The following is a 27,057-nucleotide window of genomic DNA, read 5'->3' on the forward strand; positions in this document are numbered from 1 at the left end:
CAAGCAGGGGCTACTCTTTGTTGCTGTGTGCGGGCTTCTCATTGCAGTGGCTTCTCTTGTTGCAGAGCACAGGCTCTAGGCACGTGGGCTTCAGTAGTTGTGGCGCACAGGCTCAGTAGTTGTGGCGCATGGGCTTAGTTGCTCTGTGGCATGTGGGATCTTCCCGGACCAGGGCTTGAACCCGTGTCCCCTGCATTGGCAGGCCAGGCATTTTTGTGTGTGTGGTACGCGGGCCTCTCACTGTTTGTGGCCTCTCCCGTTGCGGAGCACAGGCTCCGGACGCGCAGGCTCAGCGGCCATGGCTCACGGGCCTAGCCACTCCGCGGCATGTGGGATCTTCCCAGACCCGGGCACAAACCCGTGTCCCCTGCATTGGCAGGCGGACTCTCAACCACTGTGCCACCAGGGAAGCCCTGTTAGGTTTTTGAATTTGTTTAAATAACTAAAAAACATGTAATTCTTTAATTTGTTTAGAGGTAAATTTGGTGTGTAGTGAGCAGTTGGGCTCTAAATCAGTTATTTTTCAAATTGTTAAGCAGTTATTCCACTACTGCCTTTTTTTTGAGCAGCTTATTTCTTATCAACTATAACTTTTACGTGTAGTTGGCAATTCTTGGGCTCTTCTTTCCATTAAGTTATACTTCTGTGTTCCAGGCTGCTAGGTTAAAATTCTATTTAGTTGTGGGATATAGTTATTTATTTGTTTGTTTGTTTGTTTATTTCTGCTTTGGGTCTTCGTTGCCACGTGTGGGCTTTCTCTAGTTGCGGTGAGCGGGGGCTACTCTTCGTTGTGGTACATGGGCTTGTCATTGCAGTGGCTTCTCTTGTTGTGGAGCACAGGCTCTAGGTGTGTGGGCTTCAGTAGTTGTGGCTCGCCTGCTCAGTAGTTGCTGCTCACAGGCTCTAGAGCGCAGGCTCAGTAGTTGTGGTGCACGGGCTTAGTTGCTCCGTGGCATATGGGATCTTCTCGGACCAGGGATCGAACCTGTGCCCCCTGCATTGTCAGGCGGGTTCTTAACCACTGTGCCACCAGGGAAGTCCGGGATACAGTCTTAAGCTAGTCTGTTTGTTCAAACCCTGAGTGCCTTCTGTGTGTCTAGCCTTATATCAAATGTGAGTGGGTGAGTAGGGCAGGGGTTCTGGGATGGGAGACACCGTGGTCACAGGGTTGGACCAGCTTTCTCTGTGGACAGGGCCACAGATGATGTTTAGGCCAGACAGTGTGATGGGAAGGCCAGCTGGCCATGGCTGGGTGGGGGTGGGGGAGGTGTTGGAGACTTACGCAGTACTGAGGGAGAGGGTGAGGGCGGGTAGGTTCTGGGTGGTCCGTGGGCACGCAGGACAGGGCAGGGTGGGATTTGAGCAGGGAAGGGACTTGGGAGAGGAGGGCAGTGGCCCGAACTGCATGGCAGAACATCAGATGGCCTGCCCTGTGCTTGGTGGTGTTTCAACGATGTCAACACTTTAGTTCATATGTTTAGGAAGGGTGATCCACTTTGAATCTTACCTTTTTTTTCCTGTGTCCACCAGTATGACACCGTTCCTATTCAGTCCAGCGTGGTATTATGTTCCTGCCCGTCCCCATCAATGGTGAGGACCCAGACTGAGTCCAGCACGGCCCCTGGCATTCCCAGCTGTGGTAGCAGGCAGGGCCCCACCATGGACAGCACCGCGGCCGAATCCCGGCCAAGCGCCAACTCGCTGCAACACGCCACACAGCCACCACCACAGCCTCGGAAGAAACGGCCAGAAGACTTTAAATTTGGGAAAATTCTTGGTGAAGGCTCTTTTTCAACAGTGAGTATAGGCTGCTGCTGTTTGTCAAATGAGGGTGTTTTCCTTGGGAGTACTGGCCTTTCTCGGTACTTGGAGCTGGGGGACTAAGACACCACAGTGGTGTTCTACCCCAGAGGAGGGTCTCAGGCCCTTGGGGATTCCTCTCCTGTTGTGAAGGTGACTTGGGGCTGGCTACCACCAGGCAGATCATGTGGTTTAAATATCTAGCTCATGATTTCGTAGGGGAAAGCTTTAAAAGGCATTTCATGATCTTATTTTCAGTCTTCTCAAAAAATGCAGTCAGATTGTATTCTAACCAGGTGTCAGCAAGTTACATTTCATATCGTTGTGTCCTGTTAGCAAGGCCCTGGGAAGCTTTCCTGTTCCTTAGATTAAACATTAGTGTTGGTGTATCTCTTCATAGTTTTGGGGAAACATTTAATGACCTTTGTTATTTCTCTGTTATTTTAAAAATATAAAACAGTACACCATTGACATTTGCTAGAGTTGCAGCCCAAGACCTGCTAGCTTCCAGATATTTGTGTCCTCAGTTTCACGGACAGAATTACTATCACAGCACTGTCAAGTCACACTCAGGGTAATTCTTTTCGTTACCTTAGAGAATTTTACCTATCTTGTGGTATTTTTCCTCTTAAAGCAAAGATACGAAGGTTCAGAGCTGCCCTTTGCTGAGTTGGAGGCCTCATGGTGGCTATGGCTGGGCCAGAGGCTTGCTGCAGGCTCTGGAAGGCCAGAGCCCCTGTCCCCTGGCCAGGGCGCGCAGTCTTAGTCCGTGCCTTCAGAAGAGACAGATCCTTGCCGCCGTGGTCTCTGAGCTGGGCCCAGCATGAGCTGCAGCTCCTCAGGCCAGCAGGGTTCCTGAATAATGAGACTTTCTTGCCTGGCCTTTGTGAAGAAACCTCGTGTGAAATTTGTTTTCCTTTTTTTTTTTTCCATTTATGAAATATTTCAAAATACAAAGAACATGACATACTGGGGCTCACCCATGTTCCCAACATCGTTTTAAGGGTTAACTTTTGCTCCTTTTACATTTTTAATTTAGATTTTTTTATTGGCAGTTTTTAAGTTAATGAAAGAATTGGGCCCTCATGATAAAAACCTTCAACTTTGAGGATAATCCCCAGTAGGTCTGGTACTCACAGGTCCTTTCAGAAAGAAAAAACTATTTTGAAAAGAATCTTGGGTGTTCTGCACAGTTACTTACACGAGTCCAGTAAAAGAAGAAGCATTCTCTCTCCTTTTCTCAGTTGTACTTCATTGGACATTTATATTGACTGGAAAATGAGGATGTATTTATGAAATTCCCCTGTGTCCCTGGGTTTCCACCGTGGGTAAAAGTAGGTGCCATCTGTTCTGGGTGACAGACTCCTAATGTAGAAAAACCCCAGCTGAGATTCTTGTCATCCCTGTGCCAGGGTGGTATCCAGGAAAGTGCCGTAAGCCTGGAGCCTCTTTTCTGGTACTGTTTGGAATCCTGCAGCCTTGGGTCTCAAATTATATGTGCTACCCTCAGTTCCTTCTCACCATTCCTGAAATATAGACAACTTAAAATGAGGTTTCCAGGTGAGGCAGCTCCCAGGCTGGATCCCCAGGCAGGACCTTCACGTGATGGAGCCTGCACTGGAGAGGGGGAAGCCTGGTCCACTGCTGCCGGCACCCTGAGGGTGATCCTGATGTCTACTGCCCCTGCAGTTGGCCCGGACCATGTGGAGGGACATAAGGAAACTGCATAGAATTTGCAGAGTTCACACAACGGAAAGATGACATAAATATCTCCTTCAGATAGGATTCCATTAAATATTAGTACTCAGTGTTTTTCTTCCTTTTTCCTACTTACGTAGCTAGTGCATGCTGCTGTGAAGAAATTTAGCATTACATCGGTACATAACCTAGAGAAGGCCAGCCCTTCCCCAGCCCACTCTCCTTGACTCACCAGCGCCTGAGAATAGTCCACACAGGTTCCTTCCTCCACAGAGATCTTTAAGATCTTTCCACTTGAACACATATAATCTGACCTTGTTCTTCTTAAAAACTGCAGAGCTACACACAGTGCTTTTCCATGGTCACTTCTGAGGAACTTGGTGAAGAATTCCCTAACGGGATATAACTTACAACCAGGGGCCTCCAGAGGTCTTCTCGGAGGCTCCGGTATTTCCTGGGAGTCAGCAGGTTTTCATCTGCTCTCTGGTCCTCGGCTGTTCCCTGTAGGTGTCTCAGGATAGGAATTTGCACCAGCTGGCGGTGTTGGGGACCACCCCAGCTCACTGCCAGACTGGGCTCATCAGGCATTTGGAAGTTGTTACTCAGGTTGTGCCCAGGGTGTGTTCGTGTAGAAAGTTCTTTTCAGTGCGTGTGAGGCCCCACTGGTACTCTGTCCCCAAAGTAGAGTGTAAGACCTGGCTGTGCTGTGGAGAGGGCACGGGGTGGGCGGGGGGCGGGTGTGTGTGTGTGACTGCACGCTGGAGGGAGGCGCTCTCTGCCGGCCGCGGTTCCTGTGCCCTCAGTAGCAGGGATGGGATTTACAGCATCTGAGAGTGGCATCAAGTGAAATGCAACTATTATTTGTAAAAGCCCAAATTCAGGATGGCCTTTTGCAATGAACATGTACTGGGGACCTATCCATAGAGTTATTTTTTGAAGAAATTCCCAGTACCCACCTTGTGGAGATATTATTATTTGCTGCTTCTTCCTACTGTTTGTTTGAGGGTTATGCTGGTCATAAGATGTTCCTGAATATATATTTCACTGCATGAGGGGGGACTATTGGCATCTGATGAGGAACCTTCTGGAAACATTTGAGAGATAACATGTGTTTCCTTTAACTATTAGAACACATTAACTTAGTCATTGACACTCAGCTATGTTTGTTAGCACAGGACCAAAAATATTTAAAATGTAATTTCGTGGTGGGGCGGGGTAGCCTGTGTGGTTGGTTGCAGGGTGACTTGTGAGACGCAGTGCCCTGGTTACATTGGGTGTTTTTTTCTCTTCTTTTTCCCCTTTTTCTTCCCAAACCAGGTTGTCCTGGCCCGAGAACTGGCAACCTCAAGGGAATATGCTAGTAAGTAACTAACTCCAGTGAGCTAGGATGCTCCAGTGTCTAGGATGCAGGAACAGCGCACCTCTGGGTACGCGGCCACATGGCTGCCCAGCCCCTGGAGGTTTCTGTGCTGATTTCAGGGGACAGGACACTGTTGGTCTTAGAGATCACAAATCTGGTGGGTGCGTTTTGTGAAAAACTTTAATTTTTATTTATCTGTTACTTTATGAGTTGTGTCTTTAGTGTTTTCTTACCATTTCCAATTGTAGTAACTTGCTTCTCTCTTAAGTTAAAATTCTAGAGAAACGTCACATTATCAAAGAGAACAAAGTCCCGTATGTAACCAGAGAGAGAGACGTGATGTCGCGGCTGGATCACCCCTTCTTTGTTAAACTTTACTTCACATTTCAGGATGATGAAAAGCTCTGTATCCTTTGAACAGTCAAAGCCATCTGATATCACTCCAGTGACCCCTTACCGTTTTGGAACCATGACCCCGTTTTTGTTTTCACAAGTAGCCCCTTCCCTGGAAGGGAAAAGGGTAGCTTATTCTAAATACAGATGAATTCACATCACTTTGCTTTGGGACCCCCTGGGATTGCTGACATTCACTGAAGTAGAACATTACTTCAAGGGAGATCATCACAGTCATTTTTGAGGGTTTTTGTTGGTAAGCTTCATATCTAAAGGATCATTATTTTAATGCTGTTCTTGCTAGACATCTATTTAAAGGCATGCCCTCATTCCTTTTTAATCAGCATCCTTGGAGTATCTGTCAGGTGTTGAATCCAGTGCTCAAAGCAGGGAAGCGAGAGAAGAGGAAGAAGGATCTTGGGCATCCGGGGCTCCCGGGAGGTGGGCACCTTTCTGCCCTCTTTGGCCCTGGGTTGTGGGGTTTGGTTGGAAGGAACATCTTTCTCAGGCTCAGCTGCCAGGTAGAAAGTCTAGGGAGTGACCCATAGGAGCCCAACCCTTTCTTCCTGTATCCAGGACTTGTCCTCCCAGAGACAGCCTCTCCCCAGGGCCCTCCAGCCTCCCCCCTCCCGCCCCTATGGATGTCTCTGATCATCCAGTGCCTGGCTCTCCAGGGCTGTGCACACTGCTTCTCCAGCTGCTTCTCCTGCAGGGACGTCACACCCTGCTGATTCTTTGTTTTATTTCAGGGCATCTCATGTTCCCTGACTTCTCCTCTAATCCCTGGAGCACTTTTTTTCTTTCTTCTTTGCTCAGGGTTCAAGGAGACAGGGCACTGTGGCAGTCAGGGTGGGCCATATCTGTGTCGTCAGCTTGTCTCTGGGCCATTCATCATACAGCCAGGCCCGCCAGGTCTCCTCACTCCCCAGCCCCTCTCCTGCAGTTGTTCTTCCAAACCGGGACTCCCTCAGCCTCCGTTTGCCCAGAGGCTCTGTCTTCAATCCCAGCAGCTGCTCTTGGCTTCTTCTCGACGACGGAGGTTGAGCTGCCAAATGGAGTTGAGAGTTTGTTCAAGTGTAAAACTCAGTCTGTGCATCTGTTCTTTTCCTCCTGCCCTTAGGTCTCCAGAGCCCCTTCCCCTCACCCCACCACCTGTAAAGCTTGGCTTCCCCATCCCACCTGGGGGTGGGGGCCTGATCTTAACCCCCCTTCCCTCCCCCTCTCTCCACTCTCCACACATATTCTTCTGGGTTAAAACTTTGCTCGATCCTGTTTCCCCTTTAACACCATTTTCTGGCTCCTTCAACTGTCAGCTGAATGTTTCCTTTTGTTTATTGAGAAGTCCTGGTTGAGTGCCAGGTGATGGGAACATGCTGGTAAATGAGGTGAAGGCTCTGCCCTCATGGGACTTGCATTTCTGCGCAGGAGTTAGATATACACAGGTGATTAATGGCTGTGTGATAGACACTGAGGGAACAAGAGTAGTAAGGCCAGGTAGGAGTTGGTCGGTGGAGAGTTGGATCAGCTGTTTTAACTTGCTTGTCTGAGGAGAGGATGTCAGCCCGAGGCCCGGGCAGAGCAGGGGCAGGTGTGTGTATGTGTGGGGGGTACAAAAAGGCTGGGCAGGGGTCAGCTCCTTGGGCCTCGGAGTCCCAGCAGGAATTTTGGATTTTCTTCTAAGTGTGGCACAGAGTCCAGGAGGAGGGTCTGGAGCAGGGTAGCCGTTTGCTATCACTTAGGCTGCTGCTGCAGGGAAGGCTCTTGTAAGTGAACTGGGAGGATGGAGTCAAGCTGGCTCCTGGGGGTGGGGCCTCAGAGCTGGGTGCACAGTGGTCCTGTAATTGATGCATCCGTTGATCCTTGCTACTTGAGGCCTGAGTGGGCTACTGGGTGGCTGCCTGCAGAGCCTGAGAAGTCAGGTTGTTGTGCACATTGGTGGGGGGTGGGCTGGGGTGTCGGTGGGCCGGAGGGTGCCCAGCAGGGAAGCGTTCCAATGAGTGGAGAGAACAGAGTCCCAGGGGCCATGGACCAGATGGTTTCCGGTGGAGGGTGCTGGCTGCCCTGCCAGATAGTGCCAAGTGGTCAAGTAGCTTGGCCCTGGCCTGACCTGTGGATTGCTTCCCATGCAAAGTGTTGTTGAGAGTGGCAGTCTGGGGGTGGGGTGGAGGGCTCAATCAAGAGAGAGAGGCAAGGAAAGGCAAACAGAGCGGTTTTTTCCTAGTGGTTTCACCGTAAAGGGGAGCAGTAAAATGGTCTAGTAGCCAAGAGCATGTGGGGCAGGGAGGGGGTGTTCCTTGTTGGTTTGTTTTAGGTCTTTTAAAGTGTTGGCCTCTCCACCTGGCTTCAGCATCGCCCCATATCCCTGTCTGCTGTCACTGCTCATGCAGCAGTCATCAGTGACCTATCTGTTCTGTATCTCACCTCTGAGGCCACCTAGACCTCTTGCTTCTTGTGCTCCATGGCACCCATGTGATTGTGCTTCTCTTTGAGCCTGTGGGGCTCTCTGGCTGCCAGATTTCCTGGAGTCCCAGGCCTGGGCTTCCTACGGGGCCTGGGGAGAATAAGTCTTGTTGGTTGGGAGGCTCTGGTAGGTCGCACACACTTGACTTCATCTTCTCCCAAGGTCATGTTCAGTAGGATCAGGCACTCAGAGGCTATATGAGTGAGCTCACTGTCTGATTTCAGATGGGATTGGCCAGAGTAATGCAGGTGGAGGGGACTCTAGGTCTCTGTCTAATGGTGTCTGTTGCTTTTGACATTTTAAGACAAATTTGAAAGCCTGTGGAGATTGCAAGGGCTCACTTAACCTCTGACAGGAGCGAGACCTGGGGACTTCTGCTCCACTGGAAATCCTTTGTAGTATACAGTGTGTTGAAAGATAAAGGAAAGGAAACACTCTGCCTGAATAAAAGCCCCAGTGTGCACACTATCCTCCTTTTAGCCGTAATTTACACATTGGGGTGAGAGGGGAGCAGCGACTACAGGGCTAAGCACACTCTCAGGACAGGTGAGGCAGAGCCTGGTGACACCCCTGCAGCAGCCTGAAAACAGGCAGGTAGATCTGTGAGGGGCCTCCTGGGCACTGGCAGCCTCTTTGCCCTCTGGAGGTTCAGTTTGACCAGACTCAATCCCTGCTCCCCAGAGAGGGCTGAGCTCAGAGAAGCCCTCCCGCCCTCCTTAGGTGCAATGCAGGGCTGGGCACCGCAGCCAGCCAGCCAGGGTGCCTTTCCCTCCAGCAGGGATGAAGGCTGAGGGGTTTCAGAGGCTGTTGCTCTGCTAACCTGCGTTCTTCCTCCACCTCCCACCTGCTGTCCTTGTGTGTCCTCTCTTGCAGCTTGGGGACAGGAACAGCACCCTAGACCTCAGGAAGCTGGGCTCCAGTCTTCTCCCTCCTTGGCTTTGTGACCTTGAGTCAGTTGCTTAACCTCTCTGGGCTGGGCTCTTCTGCAAAGCGCAGGCATTGGGCTCAGCAGGCTCTCAGGCACTGCCACAGGCCTGATCTGTGCTCATTGTCCCAGGAATTCACTTGCTCCCTGTAAGAGAGTAGCCTCCTCTCACTGCCCTGGGGCCTTAGCTGTGCTGAGGGAGGTAGAAATGTTCTAGGGTGTGAAATGGACCAATGAGTTCTGAAAGAGTGTTTCTGGGGAATGAGGAACGTGTGTGGTCAGAGAGAACACGGGCTTGGAGCCATGATCCACAACATGTCATGTTCAAAACCTGTCGGTCACTTAGCGCCACAGCCGAGCAGAGAACTAGAAGTGTCCCTCACACAGGAAACAGGAACTCAGGGAGTGGTCAGATAAGGGGCAAAACCTGTGAAGCCAGAAGAGGCCCTGTCGCCATGGCCGAGCCTCTCACGTGGGCTGCTGGTTTCTGGGAGACTGTGCTCCTGAGTGGGGAGGCTCTGCATCCGGTCCAGGCGGGGCCCCTGCTTGGGGTTGAGTGGGCCAGAGTCTGCAGGCTGCTGGTGAGGAGGCCACGGATACCAGCCTTCCCCGAGGAGGGATCAAAGCAAGGAGAGGAGGAGGGAAGGGGCCCTGGCTGAGACCCTTTGCATTCCCTAGAAGTAAGGTTGGTTTTGGGCCTCAGCTTCCTGTTAAACGTTCTAGTTGGAAGGGCTTGGGAGGCCACGGGTGGGGCTCGATCACAGGCAGGTTCGAGCAGCTTCGGTTGGTGGTCTCTTCCCTCCTGGGCCGCAGCTTCAGGCATCTTCTTTGGTGGGAGATGGCAAGTGCCTTGGCAAACAGAAGCCAGATGGGACACCTTGAGCACAGGTCACCCCTTACCCCCTCGGAGCCGATGCTCAGGGCGGGTGAGGACTTGGGTCACCCTGTCCTTGGCTGCCAGGGAGTGGCGGAGTACCTGTAGATTTCCATTAGGAGGTGCGGATGTTCAGTGCTTCCAGGAGGAAGCAGTTATATGGGATCCACTTATAGTTTAGGAAAACTATAAGGAAAAGGGAGAACAGAAGTAAAACAAATCACACTGCATTGGTGTCAGAGGGAAAGATGACTGTGTTCCTCGAGTCTCTCCCCAGTGGGGGCCCAATAAACAGGTTGAGTTTATCTATTAATGACATTTCTCTTACAAAACTTGTCACTTTATACTTGGGAAGGAGCATTCATTTGAGGAACCTTTACGTGAATGGACTCAGCACGGCATATGGCATGCGGTTGCTGCAGGTTGGAGGCTGTGTGCTGATGGGGGCGTTGGGACCACAGCCCCTGACCGCCATCTCTAGCGGCTTCCCTTCACTGAGCCCACAGGTGTCTTCTGGGGATGGGGGGTCCAGAAGGGGCAGTTGGCCTGAGAGGCACATGTTTTTGTGTTGTTGGTGAGAAACTCACGATGGGACCCTGTCCTGGAGCCAGGGATTCCCTGCAGACCCAGCGGTTGCAGTAGGGTCTGGCTGGAAGAGGGGCAGCTGTCTCGGGCCACAGGTACCTTCAGTTTTAATTAATTTAAAAAATTGCTACTGGGCTGTTAAGGTCAGTTTAAAAGAAAGATTTTTGCTCTCTTCCTTAACTATTCAATGTTTAGATTTTGGCCTTAGTTATGCCAAAAATGGAGAACTACTTAAATACATTCGGAAAATTGGTTCGTTCGATGAGACATGCACCCGATTTTACACAGCTGAGATGGTGTCTGCCCTAGAGTACTTGCATGGCAAGGGCATCATTCACAGGTACCAAGCCAGGGGGCTGCAGGCTTTGCTCCCCAGGCCTGGGGGTCAGCTCTGGTCTCTTTTATGGAGGGTGGGATGCCTCATTGTGAGAATTAAGAAGAGTTCACATTACTCTGATGTTGAGAGACTGTGGACCTTTAATATCAGATGAAATTGGTCAGACGTCTTTTTTGCCAGACTAACGATTCTCTTAGCCATGTTGAATGGTGATTTTATTTTGTCAGTTGTAGATTCTGTGTGTACTTATCATTTTCCATGATTTTCCGATAAAGTCAAATGGAAAGTGTTCATTTAAGCTTTTTTTTTCTTACTGTTTTTTTTTTGGGGGGGGTAAAATACCCATAACGTACAATTTACCGGGAATTCCCTGGTGGTCCAGTGGTTAGGACTCTGAGCTTCCACTGCAAGGGGCATGGGTTCAATCCCTGGTCGGAACTAAGATCCCGCGAAGCTGCGCGGCACAGACGAAAAAAAAAGAAAAAAGCCTAAAATAAAATAAAATTTACCATTTAACCATTTTCTCTCTCCCAGTTTTGAGAAATAGTTGACATACATATATATATATAAATTTAAGGTGTACATTTATTGCGTAACAATACCACAGAAGGTTTAAAGGCACTTTATAGGTTAGGCATGATAGATTATACTTCAATTAAAAGTTTATTGAAATGGTAGATGCAGTTATGAAATGATGTAATTTGAATGTCCTCATTATATGCAGTTGATATTTGTTCAGTGCTAACTTTAGACTTGCATTCTTGGTTGTTAGTCTGTAAAGATTATAGGTATTAATCAGTTCATTTTGGTTTTAGCAAATTTAGAGTTTGTAATAATGTTACTGTTTTAAATATTTCATCTCAAACGTAAAAAATCTGCTTTCACAGGGACCTGAAACCAGAAAATATTTTGTTAAATGAAGATATGCACATCCAGATCACAGATTTTGGAACAGCAAAAGTATTATCCCCAGAGAGTAAACAAGGTGTGTGTTTTATTTCTAGTAGATCCCTGCTCAGTGCTTAAATCAAAACCAACTTCTTAGAAACAGGTTGAATTGCATTATGCTCATCATTAATGACAGTAGTTTGTAGTACGTTTGTTATTATAAAATGGATTTTTGAGTTTTCACAGGGGAAGCCTCTGCCTTTGGGCAACTTTAGCTGAGGGTCTGGGCGGTGTGTGCCTGGTCTGGTGGGTGCAGGGAGGGGCTTCGCAGGCTGCCTGTGGTTGGTCCTCCTGGCCTCAAGTGGTAGTAGGTCACCAGGCGCTTTCTGCATGTTATAGGCCCTCGGATGCCCACTGTGGCTCACCCTCCCTAGTCATCTTCCTAGAAGATGCTGGGGTGCCACATTTGTTCCTGGTCTCCCATGCAGTGGTGCGAGGTCAGTGTGGTCAGCTCCCAGCTCTTCCTGTTGGCACTGTGGGTTCTCTGGGTTTGGGGGGTGGTATGCGTGCATGCATGCACGCGCACACACGCGCACACACGACTGACCTTGTATCCCAGTACCCACCGTCTGCCTGTCTCCTGTGCGCAGCTGCCAGGGGTGGTGGCCCAGGCACACCGATTATAGTGAGGTTCTATAAGATCACAGAATGAGTTGGGGGCTGGTTTTTTTCCTGCTGGTCAAGTGCATATTAATCATTGCAGACCCTTCTAACCGCTGTTTCTCTAGGGTATTTCCTAGTCGGATTATGTACTGTGACAGTTGCTGGCAGTCCACCTGGCTCAGAAGAGAGCCTTGGGTATCTTAGCTACCCAAGGGCATCTCGGCCATGGTTGGGGTGGGGGCATCTTGCTGTTCTTCAGGTGTTTGTTGAATGGAAATCATAAACTCCGAGGGTATAAAAAATGGCAGTTTAACCCCTGAAAACTGTGTTCAAGTATTGGGGTAGAGAGAAGATAAAGCCCTTTATGGTGAGGGTTGGGGGAAACTCAAAGCCCCTGTGGGAGTTAATAAGTGACCTTGAAAATGAAACTTGGGTGTAGGGACAGGTGTGACTGTCAGAGCTACCCTGACCTGGGAGGCTGCTGCAGGGACCTCCACCCAGGGCATATGCCTCTTTGCCGGGCTTGTGGGTACCCCTGAAAGAAGGACCTTGATGGAGATCCCTGGGGGGACGGACATGCTAGGGGAGGGTAGAGGGTTTGTTGGTGGAAGAAAGATTCAGACAGAAGCATCCACTTCGCTGCAGCTGCTCTCGCGTGGAAAAGGGGAGCTGTGAGCGCAGGGCAGTGGTGGGGAGGAGCTGGGCCCCTCCGAAGAGCCCTGTAGCTCAGCTGCACTGGCCTGCTCTGCCTCGGGCTTGATCTGAGGCCTGTTTCGCAGCAGCTGCGAGGCTAACACCTGGGGTTTTGCTCCTCCCGGGCACGGTGGGCAGAGTCTTGACTCTGTGCCGCTGGAAGGGCCTGGCTGGGCCTCCATGGGTTCCCTTTAGCAGGGTGCGTGATCTTTCCTTTCCAGGCCTTTTCCCAGCCCTGTGTTTTCAAACTGAAGGTTCTTGTCAAGATTCTGTCAATGCTTTCATCTGTGCACAGACACTCTTTGAGTCACAAGATGGCATCTTGAATTTGGGAACTTTTCTGAGAATCTTAAAGCACCACCCTTTTGTGTTTGAAACAAAACTTGCAGTCAAGGCAGACGCTCTTATTTCTCAATGAGGCTTAGTCCTGGCGACGCTTGCCTACCTTTGTATTGTACTTCCCACCCAGGGCTCCTGCCTGGAGATGCACTTCCCAAGCCCCAGGAAGTCCTCCTGGCACTTGTGACATGCCCCAAACCTTGATCTATTTGACTCATTCTTATTGTATAGTAACATTTTGTTGGCCAGTAATCATGTTTTGATAGACATGGTATAACTCGTAACCTAAGCATTGTTCATGACAGAGGTGAACCAAACAGGAACCTGAATGTTCTTGCTGGGCTGCTGGGCATCTCGTGTGTGACTTGCCTCTGAGACCATCCACCGCCTGCCAGTCAGCCATGGGATTCACCCCCTCAGAGTCTGCTTGGTCCTTTTTTCTTCACTTAGATTTCCTTCAGATCTGATATGTGGCACAGGCTAGTCCTACTGCCATGTAGCCATTAAAAAAATGTAAGAACTTAAATGCATTGGTGAAATAGTGAAATAAACCTGATTTTTAAAATCTTTCTGGAAGCAGGAGGCTAAAAAGTCCTTAACATTGTAAACCAGGAAGAACTATCGATACTTATATATACACAGTTGAGTTGGCTTTTTTTTTTTTCTTCTTAGAGGAAATGTAGAAAACGTATAATTACGTGAATGAATAATTTTGGTGACATACTCTCATTTTCTGTTTGACGTAGTTTAGAATCTTAGAGTTTATTCCTGCATTAGCTTTTTTTTTTCTAAACATCTTTATTGGAGTATAATTGCTTTACATTGTTATGTTAGTTGCTGCTGTATAACAAAGTGAATCAGCTAAAATATATGGAACGCTTCATGAGTTTGCGTGTCATCCTTGCGCAGGGGCCATGCTAATCTTCTCTGTATTGTTCCCATTTTGGTATATGTGCTGCCGAAGTGAGCACCTGCATTAGCTTTATAAACTTTTGTACAGAGATGGTTTCCTCAAAACATCTTAAAGCTTCCAGAAAGGAAGTGTTGGTGGGAGCAAGGCCCAGGTTCCTTAGCTGTGAAGTGAGCATTGTTTCGCCCTCTACCTCGTGAGAGACAGGCTGTCTGTCTTAACAGACCTCCATCCCCGTGGGTGGCTTCTGGGAGGGGTGAGCTCCGCATCCCCCTCTTACTGCTGCCTGTCGGGTCCGGGGAGTGACCCCCGTGCTGTGAGGGTGGGTGGGCACATGGGTCGATGGGCCTTTCTGGCACAGAGGACTTAGGCCTTCTAACCTTGCACAGGGGTCCCACAGAGCTTTACACTGAGGGTGGCTTAATTACATGGAGTCAGCCCCTCATCTGTGGCCGTGTGCCTGGCCGTGGCCCTCTTTGCAAGAAGCTTGGGGAATTCAGGGTGCCCTGGAGGTTGAGACTTGAGGTTTGTGTCTGGAGGCCTGTCCTGAGTTGTGCAGGCCTTTCTGGTACAGTTGGGCATGGAGGCTGCACTCACCACACACGGGGGTACAGGGGGGCGGCGGCAGGTGTGGGGACTGCTGGAGAGGGGACGCAGCGGGGAAGCCTCAGAGCCAGCATCACTGTCACTGCACCTGCACCTGTGCAGTGCCCCTCTGTGGACCACCTTTGTCCAGACCCTCACACCAGCGTTGACCCCCATCCTGCTGTGCTGTGGGCTGGAGACCCTCTCACAGCCTCTGCCCTGCCGCCACTCTAGCACGTGCAGGGCCACCTGCCCCCCTGTACTCCCACCACCAAGCACACCTCCCAGCCATCGAGAAGCGATTACTCTGGTCTTTTCAGTATTGGTATTTGTTTAGTCATAGCTGTGATGCCTGGAGTGTTGTTGTTTTTAAAACACAAGAGTACCTGCTTTTCGTAAAACTTCAGACCATCCTTGTGACCTGATTGCCACCATCATCGATTTGTTTTCCCTGTAAATATTTTAGTATTTATTACTAAATACAAAGCTTCTTTTTAAAAAACATAACCATAATACCATGCTATTTTTATACATTAAAAAATCAGCAGTAATAGCTTAATATCTTAAAATATTCAGTCCGTGTTAAGTTTCCAGTCGCCATAATTCCACATCATAATTTTTTGGTTGTTGCTTACTTGAATCAGGTTTCAAATAAAATTCTCACATTGAGCTTAGCTAATTTTTCTCTTAAATTTCTGTTATCTATAGCTTCTTCTCCATCTCTGTTTTTTCCCTTGTAGTCTGTTGAAGAAACCAGGTCATTTGTCTTATAGAGTTTCCCAGTCTGTTGAAGAAACCAGGTCACTTGTCTTATAGAGTTTCCCAGAGTTTGCTGATTGCATCTCTGTGGAGTCATGTAACATGCTCCTCTCCCCTCTGTATGTCTTGAAAATTGGGAGTTGGATGTGGCTGCTTGATCACATTCAGGTTCAGTCCTTTCACACCAGAGGCTGGTATGTGTGGTGTGTTCTTCATTAGGAAGCATGTAGCATCCAGTCGTCTCTCCCTGTCAACAGCCCTTTATAGCCATGATGGCCTAGATCCATCAATTCATTAGAGAATGCAGAGTGATCATAGCCCAGTTCTTTCATTCTTGAGCTGGAATTCTTTTTTTTTTTTTAATTAAAAAAATTTTTTAAAAATTATTTATTTATATATTTATTTATTGGCTGCGTTGAGTCTTCGTTACTGCACACGGGCTTTCTCTAGTTGCAGCGAGCGGGGGCTACTCTCTGTTGCGGTGCGTGGGCTTCTCTTGTTGCGGAGCACGGGCTGTAGGGCGCGCGGGCTCAGTAGTTGTGGCTCGTGGGCTCTAGAGCTCAGGCTCAGTAGTTGTAGTGCATGGGCTTAGTTGCTTTGTGGCATGCGGGATCTTCCCAGATCAGGGATTGAACCTGTGTCCCCTGCCTTGGCAGGCAGATTCTTTTTTTTTCTATTTTTTAAATTATAAATTTATTTATTTATTTAATTTTTGGCTGCGTTGGGTCTTTGTTGCTGCACGCAGGCTTTCTCTAGCTGCGGTGAGTGGGGGCCTCTCTTTGTTGTGTTGCTGGGCTTCTCACTGCGGTGGCTTCTCTTGTTGTGGAGCACGGGCTCTAGGTGCACAGGCTTCAGTAGTTGTGGCTCGCGGGCTCTAGAGCACAGGCTCAGTAGTTGTGGCGCACGGGTTTAGTTGCTCTGCGGCATGTGGGATCTTCTGGACCAGGGCTCGAACCCGTGTCCCCTGCATTGGCAGGTGGATTCTTAACCACTGTGCCACCAGGGAAAAATCCCTGGAATTCTTTTTTAAAGAGAAACTTCCCCTTAGCCACTATTTGTTTAACTAGTGATATTGATTGTGGAGGAAAAACAGGATAAATGCTTGCTTCATTCCCCTTTATTTGCAGCTTTTGGAAAGCATGAATTGGTTCACTGTCATCCTCCAACGATGACCAATTCATCAAAAACATTATTACCCCACCTCACAACATACACAAAAGTTAACTTGGACAGATCAGAGATCTGAATGTAGGGGCTAAAACTATTACACTCTTGGAAGAAATCATGGGAGTAAACATTCATGACCTTGGGTTAGGCTCTGGTTTCTTAGATACAATACCAGAAGTACAAGCAGCAGAACAAGTTTTAAAACTTTGGTGCTGTGATACCATTAAGAAAGTGAAAAAGACAACCTGTGGGGTTGAATAGGAAAAAAAATTTCGAATCATATATCTGATAAGGGGCTTGTATCCAGAATATATAAAGAACTCATAACAAAAAAAAATTTTTTTTAATGGGCAAAGGGTCTGAATAGACATTTTTCTAAAGAAGATAAGCAAGTGGCTCATAAACAAATGAAAAGATGCTCAATATCATTAGGGAAATGCAAATCAAAACCACACTGAGACACCACTCCACACCCACTAGGATGACTAATCAAAAAGACATCCGATAAGAAGTATTAGCCAGGCTGTTGAGAAATCAAAGCCCTCGTACTCTGCAGGTGGGATTGTCAAATGATACAGCCGCTTTGGAAAAGTCTGGCAATTCCTCAGAAGGTTAAGCATAGTTACCTTATAATCAGCCATTCAGCTTCTAGGTATATATCCAAGAGAATTGAAAAACAAATGTTTACATAAAAAGTTGTACGCCAGTGTTCATAGCAGCTTTATTTGTAATAGCCAAGGAGTGGAAACAACTCAAGTGTCCATCAACTGAAGAGTGTGGTCTATCTGTATAATGGAATTATTCAGCCTTAAAAGGAATGAAGTTCTGATATAGGCTCCAGCATTGATGAACCTTGAAAACATTGTGCTAAGTGAAAGCCAGCTGGGATTAGGATAGGGATTTTGTTGAATGTATAGATCAGTTTGGGGAGTATTGCTCTCTTAACAGTATTGTCTTCTGATCCTTCAACATGGAATGTCTTTCTGTTTATTTATATCTTTTGTAATTTCTTTCAGAAATTTTTTGTAGTTTTCAGTGTTATAAGCTTTGCACTTTTTTAAAAAAAATTTTATTTTTGGCTGTGGTTGGTCTTCGTTGCCGTGCGGGCTTTCTGTAGTTGCAGTGAGTGGGGGCTACTCTTCGTTGCGGTGCGCAGGCTTCTCATTGCGGTTGGCTTCTCTTGTTGTGGAGCCCGGGCTGTAGGGTGCGTGGGCTTCAGTAGTTGTGGTGTGCGGGCTTAGTTGCTCTGTGGCATGTGGGATCTTCCCGGACCAGGGATCGAACCCGTGTCCCCTGCATTGGCAGGCGGATTCTTAATCACTGTGCCACCAGGGAAGTCCCAGCTTTGCACTTCTTTTGTTAAATTTATTCCTAAGTATTTTATTTTGTTTTTGAGGCTATTGTAAATGTAATTGTTTTCTTAATTTTCATATTGTTTATTAAGAGTATATAGAAATATAGTTGATTTTTTTTGGTACACTGATCTTACGTCCTGCAACCTGGATGGACTTGTTTATTAGTTGTAATAGTTTTTTAGTGACTTCCTCGGGACTTATTACATACAGATCATGTCATCTGTGATTAGAGATAGTTTACTTCTTCCTTTCCAGCCTGGATGCGTTTTGCTTCATTTTCTTGCCTAATTGCCCTGGCTAGAACCTCCCCATTGAATAGAAATGGCAAGAGCAGGCATCCTTGTCTTGTTCCTGATCTTAGGGGAAAAGCTTTGTCTTTCATCATTGAGTACGATCGTTGTGGGTTTTTCGTAGGTGCCTTTATCAGGTTGAGGAAGTTCCCTTCTTTTTTTTTTTTTAAATTTATTCATTTTATTTATTTTTGGCTGCACTGGGTCTTTGTTGCTGTGCACAGGCTTTCTCTAGTTGTGGTGAGCGGGGGCTACTCTTCGTTGCGGTGCACGGGCGTCTCATTGCGGTGGCTTCTCTTGTTGCTCTAGGCACACGGGCTTCAATAGTTGTGGCGCATGGGCTCAGTAGTTGTGGCACACAGGCCTAGTTGCTCCACGGCATGTGGGATCTTCCCGGACCAGGGCTCAAACCCATGTCTGCTGCATTGGCAGGCGGATTCTTAACCACTGCACCACCAGGGAAGCCCCGAGGAAGTTCCCATCTGTTTCTAGTTTGTTTTATACTTTACCATGAAGGAGTATTGAATTTTTGTTAGATGGTTTTTCTGCATCTCTTGATCAAGATGGTCATGTCATTTTTGTCCTTTATTCTAATGATGAGATATAATATATTGATTGGTTTTTATGTGCTGAACCACCCTTGCATTCCTGAGATTAAATCCCACTTGGTCATGGTGCACACTCCTTTTTATGTGTTGCTGGATTCAGTTTGCTTGTGTTCTGTCCAAGAGCTAATAAGCACATTTTGTGGAGTGTGTTTGCTGTGCTTCACATGTGGGTTCATGGATAAGACAATAGCGGTCTGCACTTTTGGCTTTGAAGAGAGTGTTCTGACCTCAGGAGCATGTCAGATCCCTCCGTCCCCACTGGCACCTCACAGTCTGACCTGCAGATCTGTGGTGGCCAGAGTGGTCCACAGCCCAGGGTGCTGGCCCATTTATTTGAACCACTTTGAGGGTGGAGGTAACAACCCAGCCCAAACCCTTCTTTACCCTGACCCTTTGGCCTCCTGTTGAGTGGGTCAGTGGCCTAAAGGAGGCAGCATATGCCAACGGTGGCTTGTGGGCCTTGGTTTTCCAATAGCTGGAGAATTTTGACCTCTGGCTAATCTCTGAGCTTACAGGGGGAGGTAACTAGATTATCTCTGTGGCTTTCTAATGCACTCTCGGGCTCTTACCCTGGTGTCACAGATTAGAAATCTGCCATTTGTGAAGTGGAAGAGGAGAAAATTACTTGTTTTCACTAACCCTTCAGTGAAATCGAGCATCTCCTTCAGTTATGAAGGTAGGCAACAAACATCTGTGTCATTAGAAATCACAGATGTTTTCATGTCCTGTCACAGTCGTCACAGATTCTTGATCTATTGTTTATGCTCATCGCTACTTCAGAATTACTCTATTAATAGACCTGCTGCCAGATCTTGTTGGTGCATTAATTTTAAAAAAACATACTAGTATATTGCATATTTATTACTTTAATATTTTGATACTTTCATTATGTATAGTCTTGTAGATATTATTTTATGTCTTTAGAACATCATTCTGAGGACAGTTATTCATTTCCACACTCCAGAGGATTCATTCATCTCTAGACTAGCGAAAGAGCTCCTTTCTAAGGGGGTGACTCTGTATTCCCAGGGACTTGGGAGTCCCTTTAAGAAGGTGGACATAGGCTCCTGGGGAATAGGAAGTAGCAGGTGTTGTGGGGGACAAGCAGACGCAGGCCCAGAAAGCTTACAGCAGCAGCAGCAGCAGCACACAGTCCTAATGCCGTCACGATTTGCTCTTTAAAGCCCAGCCATGCGGTGTGTGTGTCTCCTGTCCACTTTGTTTTGTGCATAATGTAGCTCTTTAAAAGCACAAATACCTCTGCATACTGTGTGATAGCCTGAATTATTTAACTATGTGTAACACATATCTTTCCATATAAAAGTATATTTCTAGAACTTTTTAATAATATTTAAAAATATAAATAACGGAAGTAATGCACGATTATTATGAAGAACAGAAACACTGAACGGGTGAAGTATCAAGTTGAAGCCTGGCCCCCAAAGGATTGTGTCATGGCCCTGCCATCTGTGCTGGCTCCGTCCTGGAGGATCAGGTGCCAGAAATGAATTGCTGGGTCAGAGAGGAAGCCTGTCCTATACGGCTTTTGATGTTTTTTGGAAAATTGCTCCCCCAAAGTCACAGCATTTCACATTCCCACCAGTAGCACTGTGAGGTTTTCTTCTTCAAATCCTTGCCAATACTGTGCATTTTCCTTCTTTTTTATCTTTGCTGATTTGAAAGGCTCTCGTATTCATTAACATTTCTTGGATTCATTGTAAGGTTGAATGGTTTCACTTGGTTTTAGCTCTTGATTTGTTTTCTTCCTCTGTTGAATCACTTCAGTGTTCTCGGCTGTCAGGGTCCTGGAAGGATGCAAATGTGGCTGAGAAGTCTCTACAGGAGAGTAGCTGACCTAGGGAACCAGTTACAGCAGGGCCCAAGGAAGCTGGACTCCCGTAGCGGGATAGAGAGCCCCTCGGCCCTGGGAGGGCAGGTGGGAGGGACCAGCACCTGATGGGGGGGCCTCTGTGGTGGGAGAGGGCTGTGGCCTGCGGGTTGGCCAGGAGGAATAAGCTCCATCTCTCTCCTGTCTCCCACTGGGGGTTCCTGCTGGCTCCAGGGCCCAGAGAAGGACAGAGACCGTATCTGGGAACACATGGGGAAGATGCAGCATGTTGGCCTTGTCTGTGTTTTTTAGGCATCTGCCTTTGGACGCTGTTGGACCCGCAGTTAGGAAGTCTCCCGTATGGGGAGCCCTGCTGGCTGCCCACCCCAGGGATGGCAGGTGGGGAGCCGATGGCCACCATGGCCAGTGGGCCTGCCTCACAGCAGACCATTGCATGCTGAATTGGTGTGGCCATGGGCCCTGGGTTTCTTTTGCATTTTACTTCTGGTGTTGTGTTGTTTATAGCCATACACTGTAAAGAATACAGCTATAGACAGACAAAGCATGGGTTTGTCGTGTTTTACTGCAGGTGGCTGTACCCTGTCAAGTTATTTCTGAGTCAGGCCTAAGTTGAGGTGCCCATTACAGAGCCTTCAGTCAGTGCAGGAAGAGAAGGGTACTTTCCCCAAACTGGAGCACTTTGTGTAGCAGGGTGGTTGACTTTGAGAAGGAAAGACGAAAAAGAAGGAACTTTCAGCCATCCTCCCTTCCCCAGCTCCCCCTCCTCTAGAACATCCCAGAACTGAGTGAGTTGCTCCTGCTGTGTTTAGAGCTGGGTCTTCGGAGGGCGGGTGCTCATGTCTGGGCAGAGCGCTGTTCCATGGAGGCCGCCCAGGGCTTCACAGCCAAGCCCCTGGGGGCGTTTGGGATTGGAGAATTCTTGGCTGTGGGGCTGTCTGGTGCCCTGCAGGATACTTAGCTGTATCCCTGGCTTCTACCCACTAGGTGACAGCAGCCCCTTCCCGCCCCTATTGTGGCAGCGAGAGATGTCTCCAGGCATTGCCAGATGTCCCGGGGGCGCAGTTGTCCACAGCTGAGACAGTGGGGCCAGCAGGCAGGCCCCTTCACCGGGGGCCTGTTACAGTTTTTAGTGTTGCCTGATTTCAGAAGTGATCCTGAAGGGCCAGAGACCTCTCAGTGGTAGGTATATTGGTGTAATGTTTTACCTGGTACACTTTCTAAGTTAGTTCAGGAAAATTTGTCCACGGAGACAAGTAATTTCTAGCCCAGATTAGTAAAGATGTTGAGGAAAGGGACAGCTTGATCTGTAGAAGGTCAGGCTATGTGAAAGGGTCTTGTTTGTCTGGAGCACAATGGTGTTGAGCTGTGGTGTTGTGTCCTGCACGTGCCCCGGGTTGCTGTGCAGGGACCTGGTAGTGGGAAGGGCAGTCTGAGCAGGACCAGAGCCTCGCTGGCAGCCGTTCAAAAGCGAGTCTGGTTATGCGGCACAGGTGTGGAAGGTCATGGGAGGCAGTTGGCTGCCAGTGCCATGGGTGTCCCCAGTGAATCAATTGGTGGAGGTGACCCAGCACTTCACGTGCTCCTTAGAGAAGTGATTTGTCCTCAGATGGTGGGCGGCTCTCACACGGGAATCCCCAATCCTGTGTCCTCTGGTCGTGGGCAAGGCTGAAAGCAGCTGTTCTGTCCCCGATGCCAGAGGATGCCCCGTGGGGGATACCTCTGGAGTGGCGCCGGGGGGTGGGGGGTGGGCAGGCTGTCTTGTGCCCACAGTGCTGCTCTGTCAGGGCTGCCTGGCCACTGATGAGCCCCTGAGAACCTACTAGGGTGATGTGGGTGTCATGCCTCCTTGCGGCAGTGATGGGTGGGTCCAGCAGCCAGACCCCACAAGTCTGCAGTTGAACTTGGCACAATCCAGTACTAGAGGTGGCAGACTGTTGCAAAGGGTCTCTGGCCGAGACACCCGAGTCTTATTCTTCTCGTAGTCCCTAACCTGCCTGAGCTGTTTGTTATGAGGCGAGGGTATCCCTGCCCTGCATGCAGCCTGCGGGAGATCCAGTCCTTTCCACATTCTGTGTGTGTCCGGGGCTGTTTTAGGCACCACAGGTCCAGCAGTGAACAGACAAGGTCCCTGTCCTCAACATGCTCCCAGCTGACAGCCCGCTGGGCGAGGGCCACTCAGGTGTGTTGGCGAAAGGCAGGGAGGGGTCCAGGAGGGGCTGCCCTGGCAGTCAGGGTTGGTGTTGCTGAGCAGGCGACCTTGAAGCTATCCCTCGAAGGGGCGGGTCCAAGAAGGGGTGTGATGGGAGGGCCCCTGACAAGTCCCGTTCTCTGGAGCATACAGTCTGATCTCAGGTGACCGTGGCTTCCCAAGAGATGAACACCGACTGTGCAGCGTCCACGGTGGAAAATGCTCTGTGTCTCAGCATGAACTTTACCCTTTTCCCTCTTCTCATCAGCCAGGGCCAACTCGTTTGTAGGAACAGCCCAGTATGTTTCTCCAGAGCTGCTCACAGAGAAATCGGCCTGTAAAAGGTAACCTCTTTTCATCTGATCCATAATTCTCTTTTCTCTAAAGTAGTTGGTATTTTTTTCAGGTGAAATTAATAGTTAAGAGAGTGCCTTTCATGGCCTATACATAGCCAAGCCTACTTTGGAAGAAGTTAGCCTTTTGTCTTTTAACCAGCATCTTTCCTTTGATAACCTGTGTGCTACTTTGTTACTACTTATACTTCCTGGGGTGGTTGTTGCTTTTATGCTTCAAGATTTGATCTTGTTCCTTTAGGAACAACTAAACAACTAACTATTCAGTGGGGAGTACTGTGGTGGACAGGTCTGTATTAGTGACACGAGGCTTCCTGCTGTGTCCCAGAGCCCCGGGACCCTTGGTGCCACCTCCGGCTCAGGCACCCTGGCTGTGGCAGCAGCAGCAGGTCAACTGTTCAGTGTGACGTGCTCTGCAGAGTGCAGGACAGGCGCAGAAGGCAGCGTCTGTGGGAGGGGACAGGACTGGGCCAGTTTCCCAGGAGGGACCCAGCCAGCACTACAGGGGGCAGGCCCAGTGGTGGCCACAGGATTGAGGGCCTTGGTGGAGCCCTCAGTCGTGAAAATGAGAAGTGCAGGGGGTGGGATATTGTGTTCACAAGAGTGGAGGTCCAGAGAGTGGAGAGGGTCAGTGGCAGGGCGGTTGGGCAGTGGAGGTAAAGCAGGTGGGAGTGCCAATGGCCAGGAGCTGGGAGAAGTCTGGGGTGCTGTCTTGGGTGGACATGAGGCAAGTAGAAGATGGAGAGTGGCAGTAGAACCTAGGCTTTCAGAGTTTGGGGATCATAAGTTCTGTGGTTGAAGCTTTTCTTTGGATTCTTCCTGCCCTGGGCCAGACACTCAGCCCACTGGGACCATCGCTGGAGCTGACAGAGGCCCACACGGTCAGTGTCGTGCACTGGCAGGCTGCAAGGGGCCGCCTTCCTAAAGTGACAAGTGACTGCCAGGGCAGCAGAGGAGTGATGGTTCTGGGCACAGCAGCTCTGTGTTTCTGAGCCTGACGGCTTTTTAAAACCTCTTTAGGGAGTGGAGCCACAGGGCACAAACATGACAGTTGGAAGGATATTCAGAAAAATTAAGCTTGGGCATCTTAGCAGTTGCTGGGCTCTTTGGGCTTTTTTTGTTTTTGTTTTGCTTTTTGTTTTCTACTCTTATTGAACCAACAGACTTTGAGCTCTCACTGTGGGCCAGATGCTGTTGTAGGTCAGGGCTTCCCAGCTGGGACAGTTCTGCCCGCCAGCGGACATCTGGCCATGTCTAGGCACAGTTTTGGTGTCACAACTTGGCAGGGGTGGGGAGGGAATGGGTGGAGCCAGGGGCGCTGCCCAATATCCTACAGTGTAGAAATGGCCCGCCAGCGAGGATGACGGGTCCCAGATGCCCACAGGGCCCAGGCTGAGAGACCCTCCTCCAGGTGGTGGGTGCACTGAGCCAGATTCTCCAAGTGTGTGTCACTGCTGCCTAAGAACTAGCTTTTCCTTGAGTTGGGGTTTACTTTCAGGAAGAGGAATTCCTTTCGTACTAATGGAGGAAGGTCTCCAGGCTCTACTGAGTGAGAGAAGGAAGACACAGAGTGGCCACCCAGAGTCACTTGTCTGTGCATTAAACCTCAAGAAGGGTATACAAGCCATGGATAACTGGTTATCTGTGGTGGGGGTAAGGGTTAGGGCTGTGAGCGAGACCTCACTGGGTGCCTTTTTATGCTTTTAATTTTTAAAGTCATGTGATACTTATTTAAAAAATAGTTAAGAATTTTTTTCCTGATTCTAAAAATACTTATTCATATAAAGAATTCTTAGAAAATATGGAGAATTAAAAAAAAAAAATGTAGGGAGTTTCCTGGTGGTCTAGCGGTTAGGATTCGGCTCTTTTCACTGGTGAGGCCGGGGTTCAGTTCCTGGTGGGGAGCTGAGATCCCACAGTCTGGGTGGCCAAAATAAAACAAACAAACAAAAAAAGCCAAAAAAACACTCATAGTCTCCAACCCACTTGTAGTCACAGATAATGATTTGGTATGTCTTTCTTTCCAGCTACTTTTTTCTGTGTGTTTTAAATGTGTTTACATAATTTTTATACAACTGGAATCATACTGAATAACCAGTTTTGAATCCTGCTCCCTGTGATGATATGATGAACATTTCCCCATATTACTAACATTATTGGCAGAAATCTTTTAACAGCTGTGTGATTTTCCAACATATGAATTCATTGTAGTTCATTGAGCTTTTCCTTTACTGTTAGACGTTGAAGTACTTTTCATATATTGGACACAGCCTGGTGTGCCTCTACGTGCGGCATGCCCTGCGCTGGGGAAGAAGGGCCCTCCTGCCTGTTCAGCTGGAGAGTCTGCCAGGGATGCCCCACGTTCCTCTTTGAATTTCAAGAAGTAGAGTGACTTGGTTTAACTGAGCATTTAAAAAATCATTTGTGCATACTGCTTTCCAGAAATGTTACACTGGCTTCCCCCTTTAGTTTTCATTGTATTAAAAACATTTTAAATGGCAAGATACCTGTGGAAAGTTAGCCCAGAAGCCATTCTGCTGGCAGTCTCACTCCCTGGAGATGACCTGTGAAAGCAGCAGAGGCAGCCCCACCCCACAGCCCTGCCCCTCCTCTCTGGCCACTGCCACATGGAAAGGCCGATACTTTTCTGTTGGTGTTTTTCTCTTGTAGCTCCCCATTTTAACTACACTAAACAGCAGAGAAAACCAAGTGTGAGAACTAGTTACTGAGTAGAATGTACGTTCATTTTTAACATGCCCTTCACTCCATCTGTGTGTTGTGACTCAGATTTCTGATCTGTGGCATTTTTCACCCACATCAAGTGCTTCATCTACCCTGGGCCAACGGTGCTGTGATATGGGTCCGAGGACAGAGCCTTCACCCAAGGCCCCCAGCACTGTAATTGGCCTGTTGTCTCCACCCACAACCTACGATTTCATCTTCCAGAATGCCAAGCTGTTGCCTCTTCCAGAAACTGACTGTATCCAGCAACGCATGAGCCCTATGTACATTTAGGACTTGTGGGGAGGTAGTTTTCCATGCAGGGCAAGTTGCGTCTTGATGCTTTCATAGGGCTGAGCTGGGAATAGAATGCAAGATTTACAGAGGAAATAAAATATGCAAAGTAGTTCTCAGCCGTGAGCTCTGAGATGCACTGAGGGGAGAGAAAAAACAGGAGCAGGAGGGAAGGAGGGTGGTGAGCAGAGCAGCCCCTCCAGTGTCCCTGCCAGCTGGTTCTGGAAAAGACTTAGGGAATTCAGAACCATAGTGTGTTTCCTTTAAAATGTATAATTAAGGGCTTCCCTGGTGGCACAGTGGTTAAGAATCCGCCTGCCAATGCAGGGGACACCAGTTTGAGCTCTGATCTGGGAAGATCCCACATGCTGCGGAGCAACTAAGCCCACACGCCACAACAACTGAGCCTGTGCTCTAGAGCCGCGAGCCACAACTACTGAGCCCGCGTGCCACAACTACTGAAGCCCGTGCTCCTAGAGCCTGTGCTCCGCAACAAGAAGCCTGCGCACCGCAATGAAGAGTAGCCCCCACTCACCGCAGTTAGAGAAAGCCCACGCACAACGAAGACCCAATGCAGCCAAAAATAAATAAAAATAATTTTTTTTAATGTATAATTAAAATGTTCATAAAGGAGGGGCAGGGCTTTGCACAGCGAGTCCAAGAAGGGAAAGAGAAAGCTTGCTTTGTGCGCATCCTGTGGACTGTGATTTGGCTCCTTGGCATACATGAGCTCGCGTCTTGTGTCCTGGGGGTAAACAGTGAGCTGTGAGAGAATCTGAGACTCAGCTGTACCAACCTGCCAGTGCCCCCGCCCCCGCCCCTGGCACTGGAAGAAGGGGCTTTTGGGCCAGTGTTTGCTGTAGTCAGGAGTGACCGCTGCTCCCTGGCCAGGACCAGACTGGGCCTGTGGGGTCGTTGGTTGCCCCTGAGCGAGGTGCCCAGCCTGGCCCAGCAGTGCCTGC

General features: G+C 48.7%; 1 protein-coding gene and 1 non-coding gene across 3 annotated transcripts in view; one reads left to right on the top strand and one right to left on the bottom strand.

Moving 5' to 3' along the window:
- Positions 1–1,371: 1,371 nt before the first annotated feature.
- Positions 1,372–27,057, top strand: part of PDPK1 (3-phosphoinositide dependent protein kinase 1) — a 41,190-nt gene continuing 15,504 nt past the window's right edge. The window contains exons 1-6 of one of the 2 annotated variants that reach the window (XM_028497989.2): positions 1,372–1,797; positions 4,816–4,858; positions 5,127–5,264; positions 10,292–10,436; positions 11,321–11,418; positions 22,996–23,071. In XM_028497989.2, the coding sequence (XP_028353790.1) occupies positions 1,588–1,797; positions 4,816–4,858; positions 5,127–5,264; positions 10,292–10,436; positions 11,321–11,418; positions 22,996–23,071 (710 nt within the window). In that variant the 5' untranslated portion in view covers positions 1,372–1,587. The remainder of the gene's footprint in view (positions 1,798–4,815; positions 4,859–5,126; positions 5,265–10,291; positions 10,437–11,320; positions 11,419–22,995; positions 23,072–27,057) is intronic. The other variant, XM_028497988.2, reaches the window with a different exon arrangement.
- Positions 13,881–13,987, bottom strand: LOC112064857 (U6 spliceosomal RNA). Its single transcript, XR_002891711.1, has one exon. It is a non-coding gene; the product is annotated as a U6 spliceosomal RNA (small nuclear RNA).

This window comes from Physeter macrocephalus, chromosome 14 (genome assembly GCF_002837175.3).
Source record: "Physeter macrocephalus isolate SW-GA chromosome 14, ASM283717v5, whole genome shotgun sequence".
Lineage (NCBI taxonomy): Eukaryota > Metazoa > Chordata > Mammalia > Artiodactyla > Physeteridae > Physeter > Physeter macrocephalus.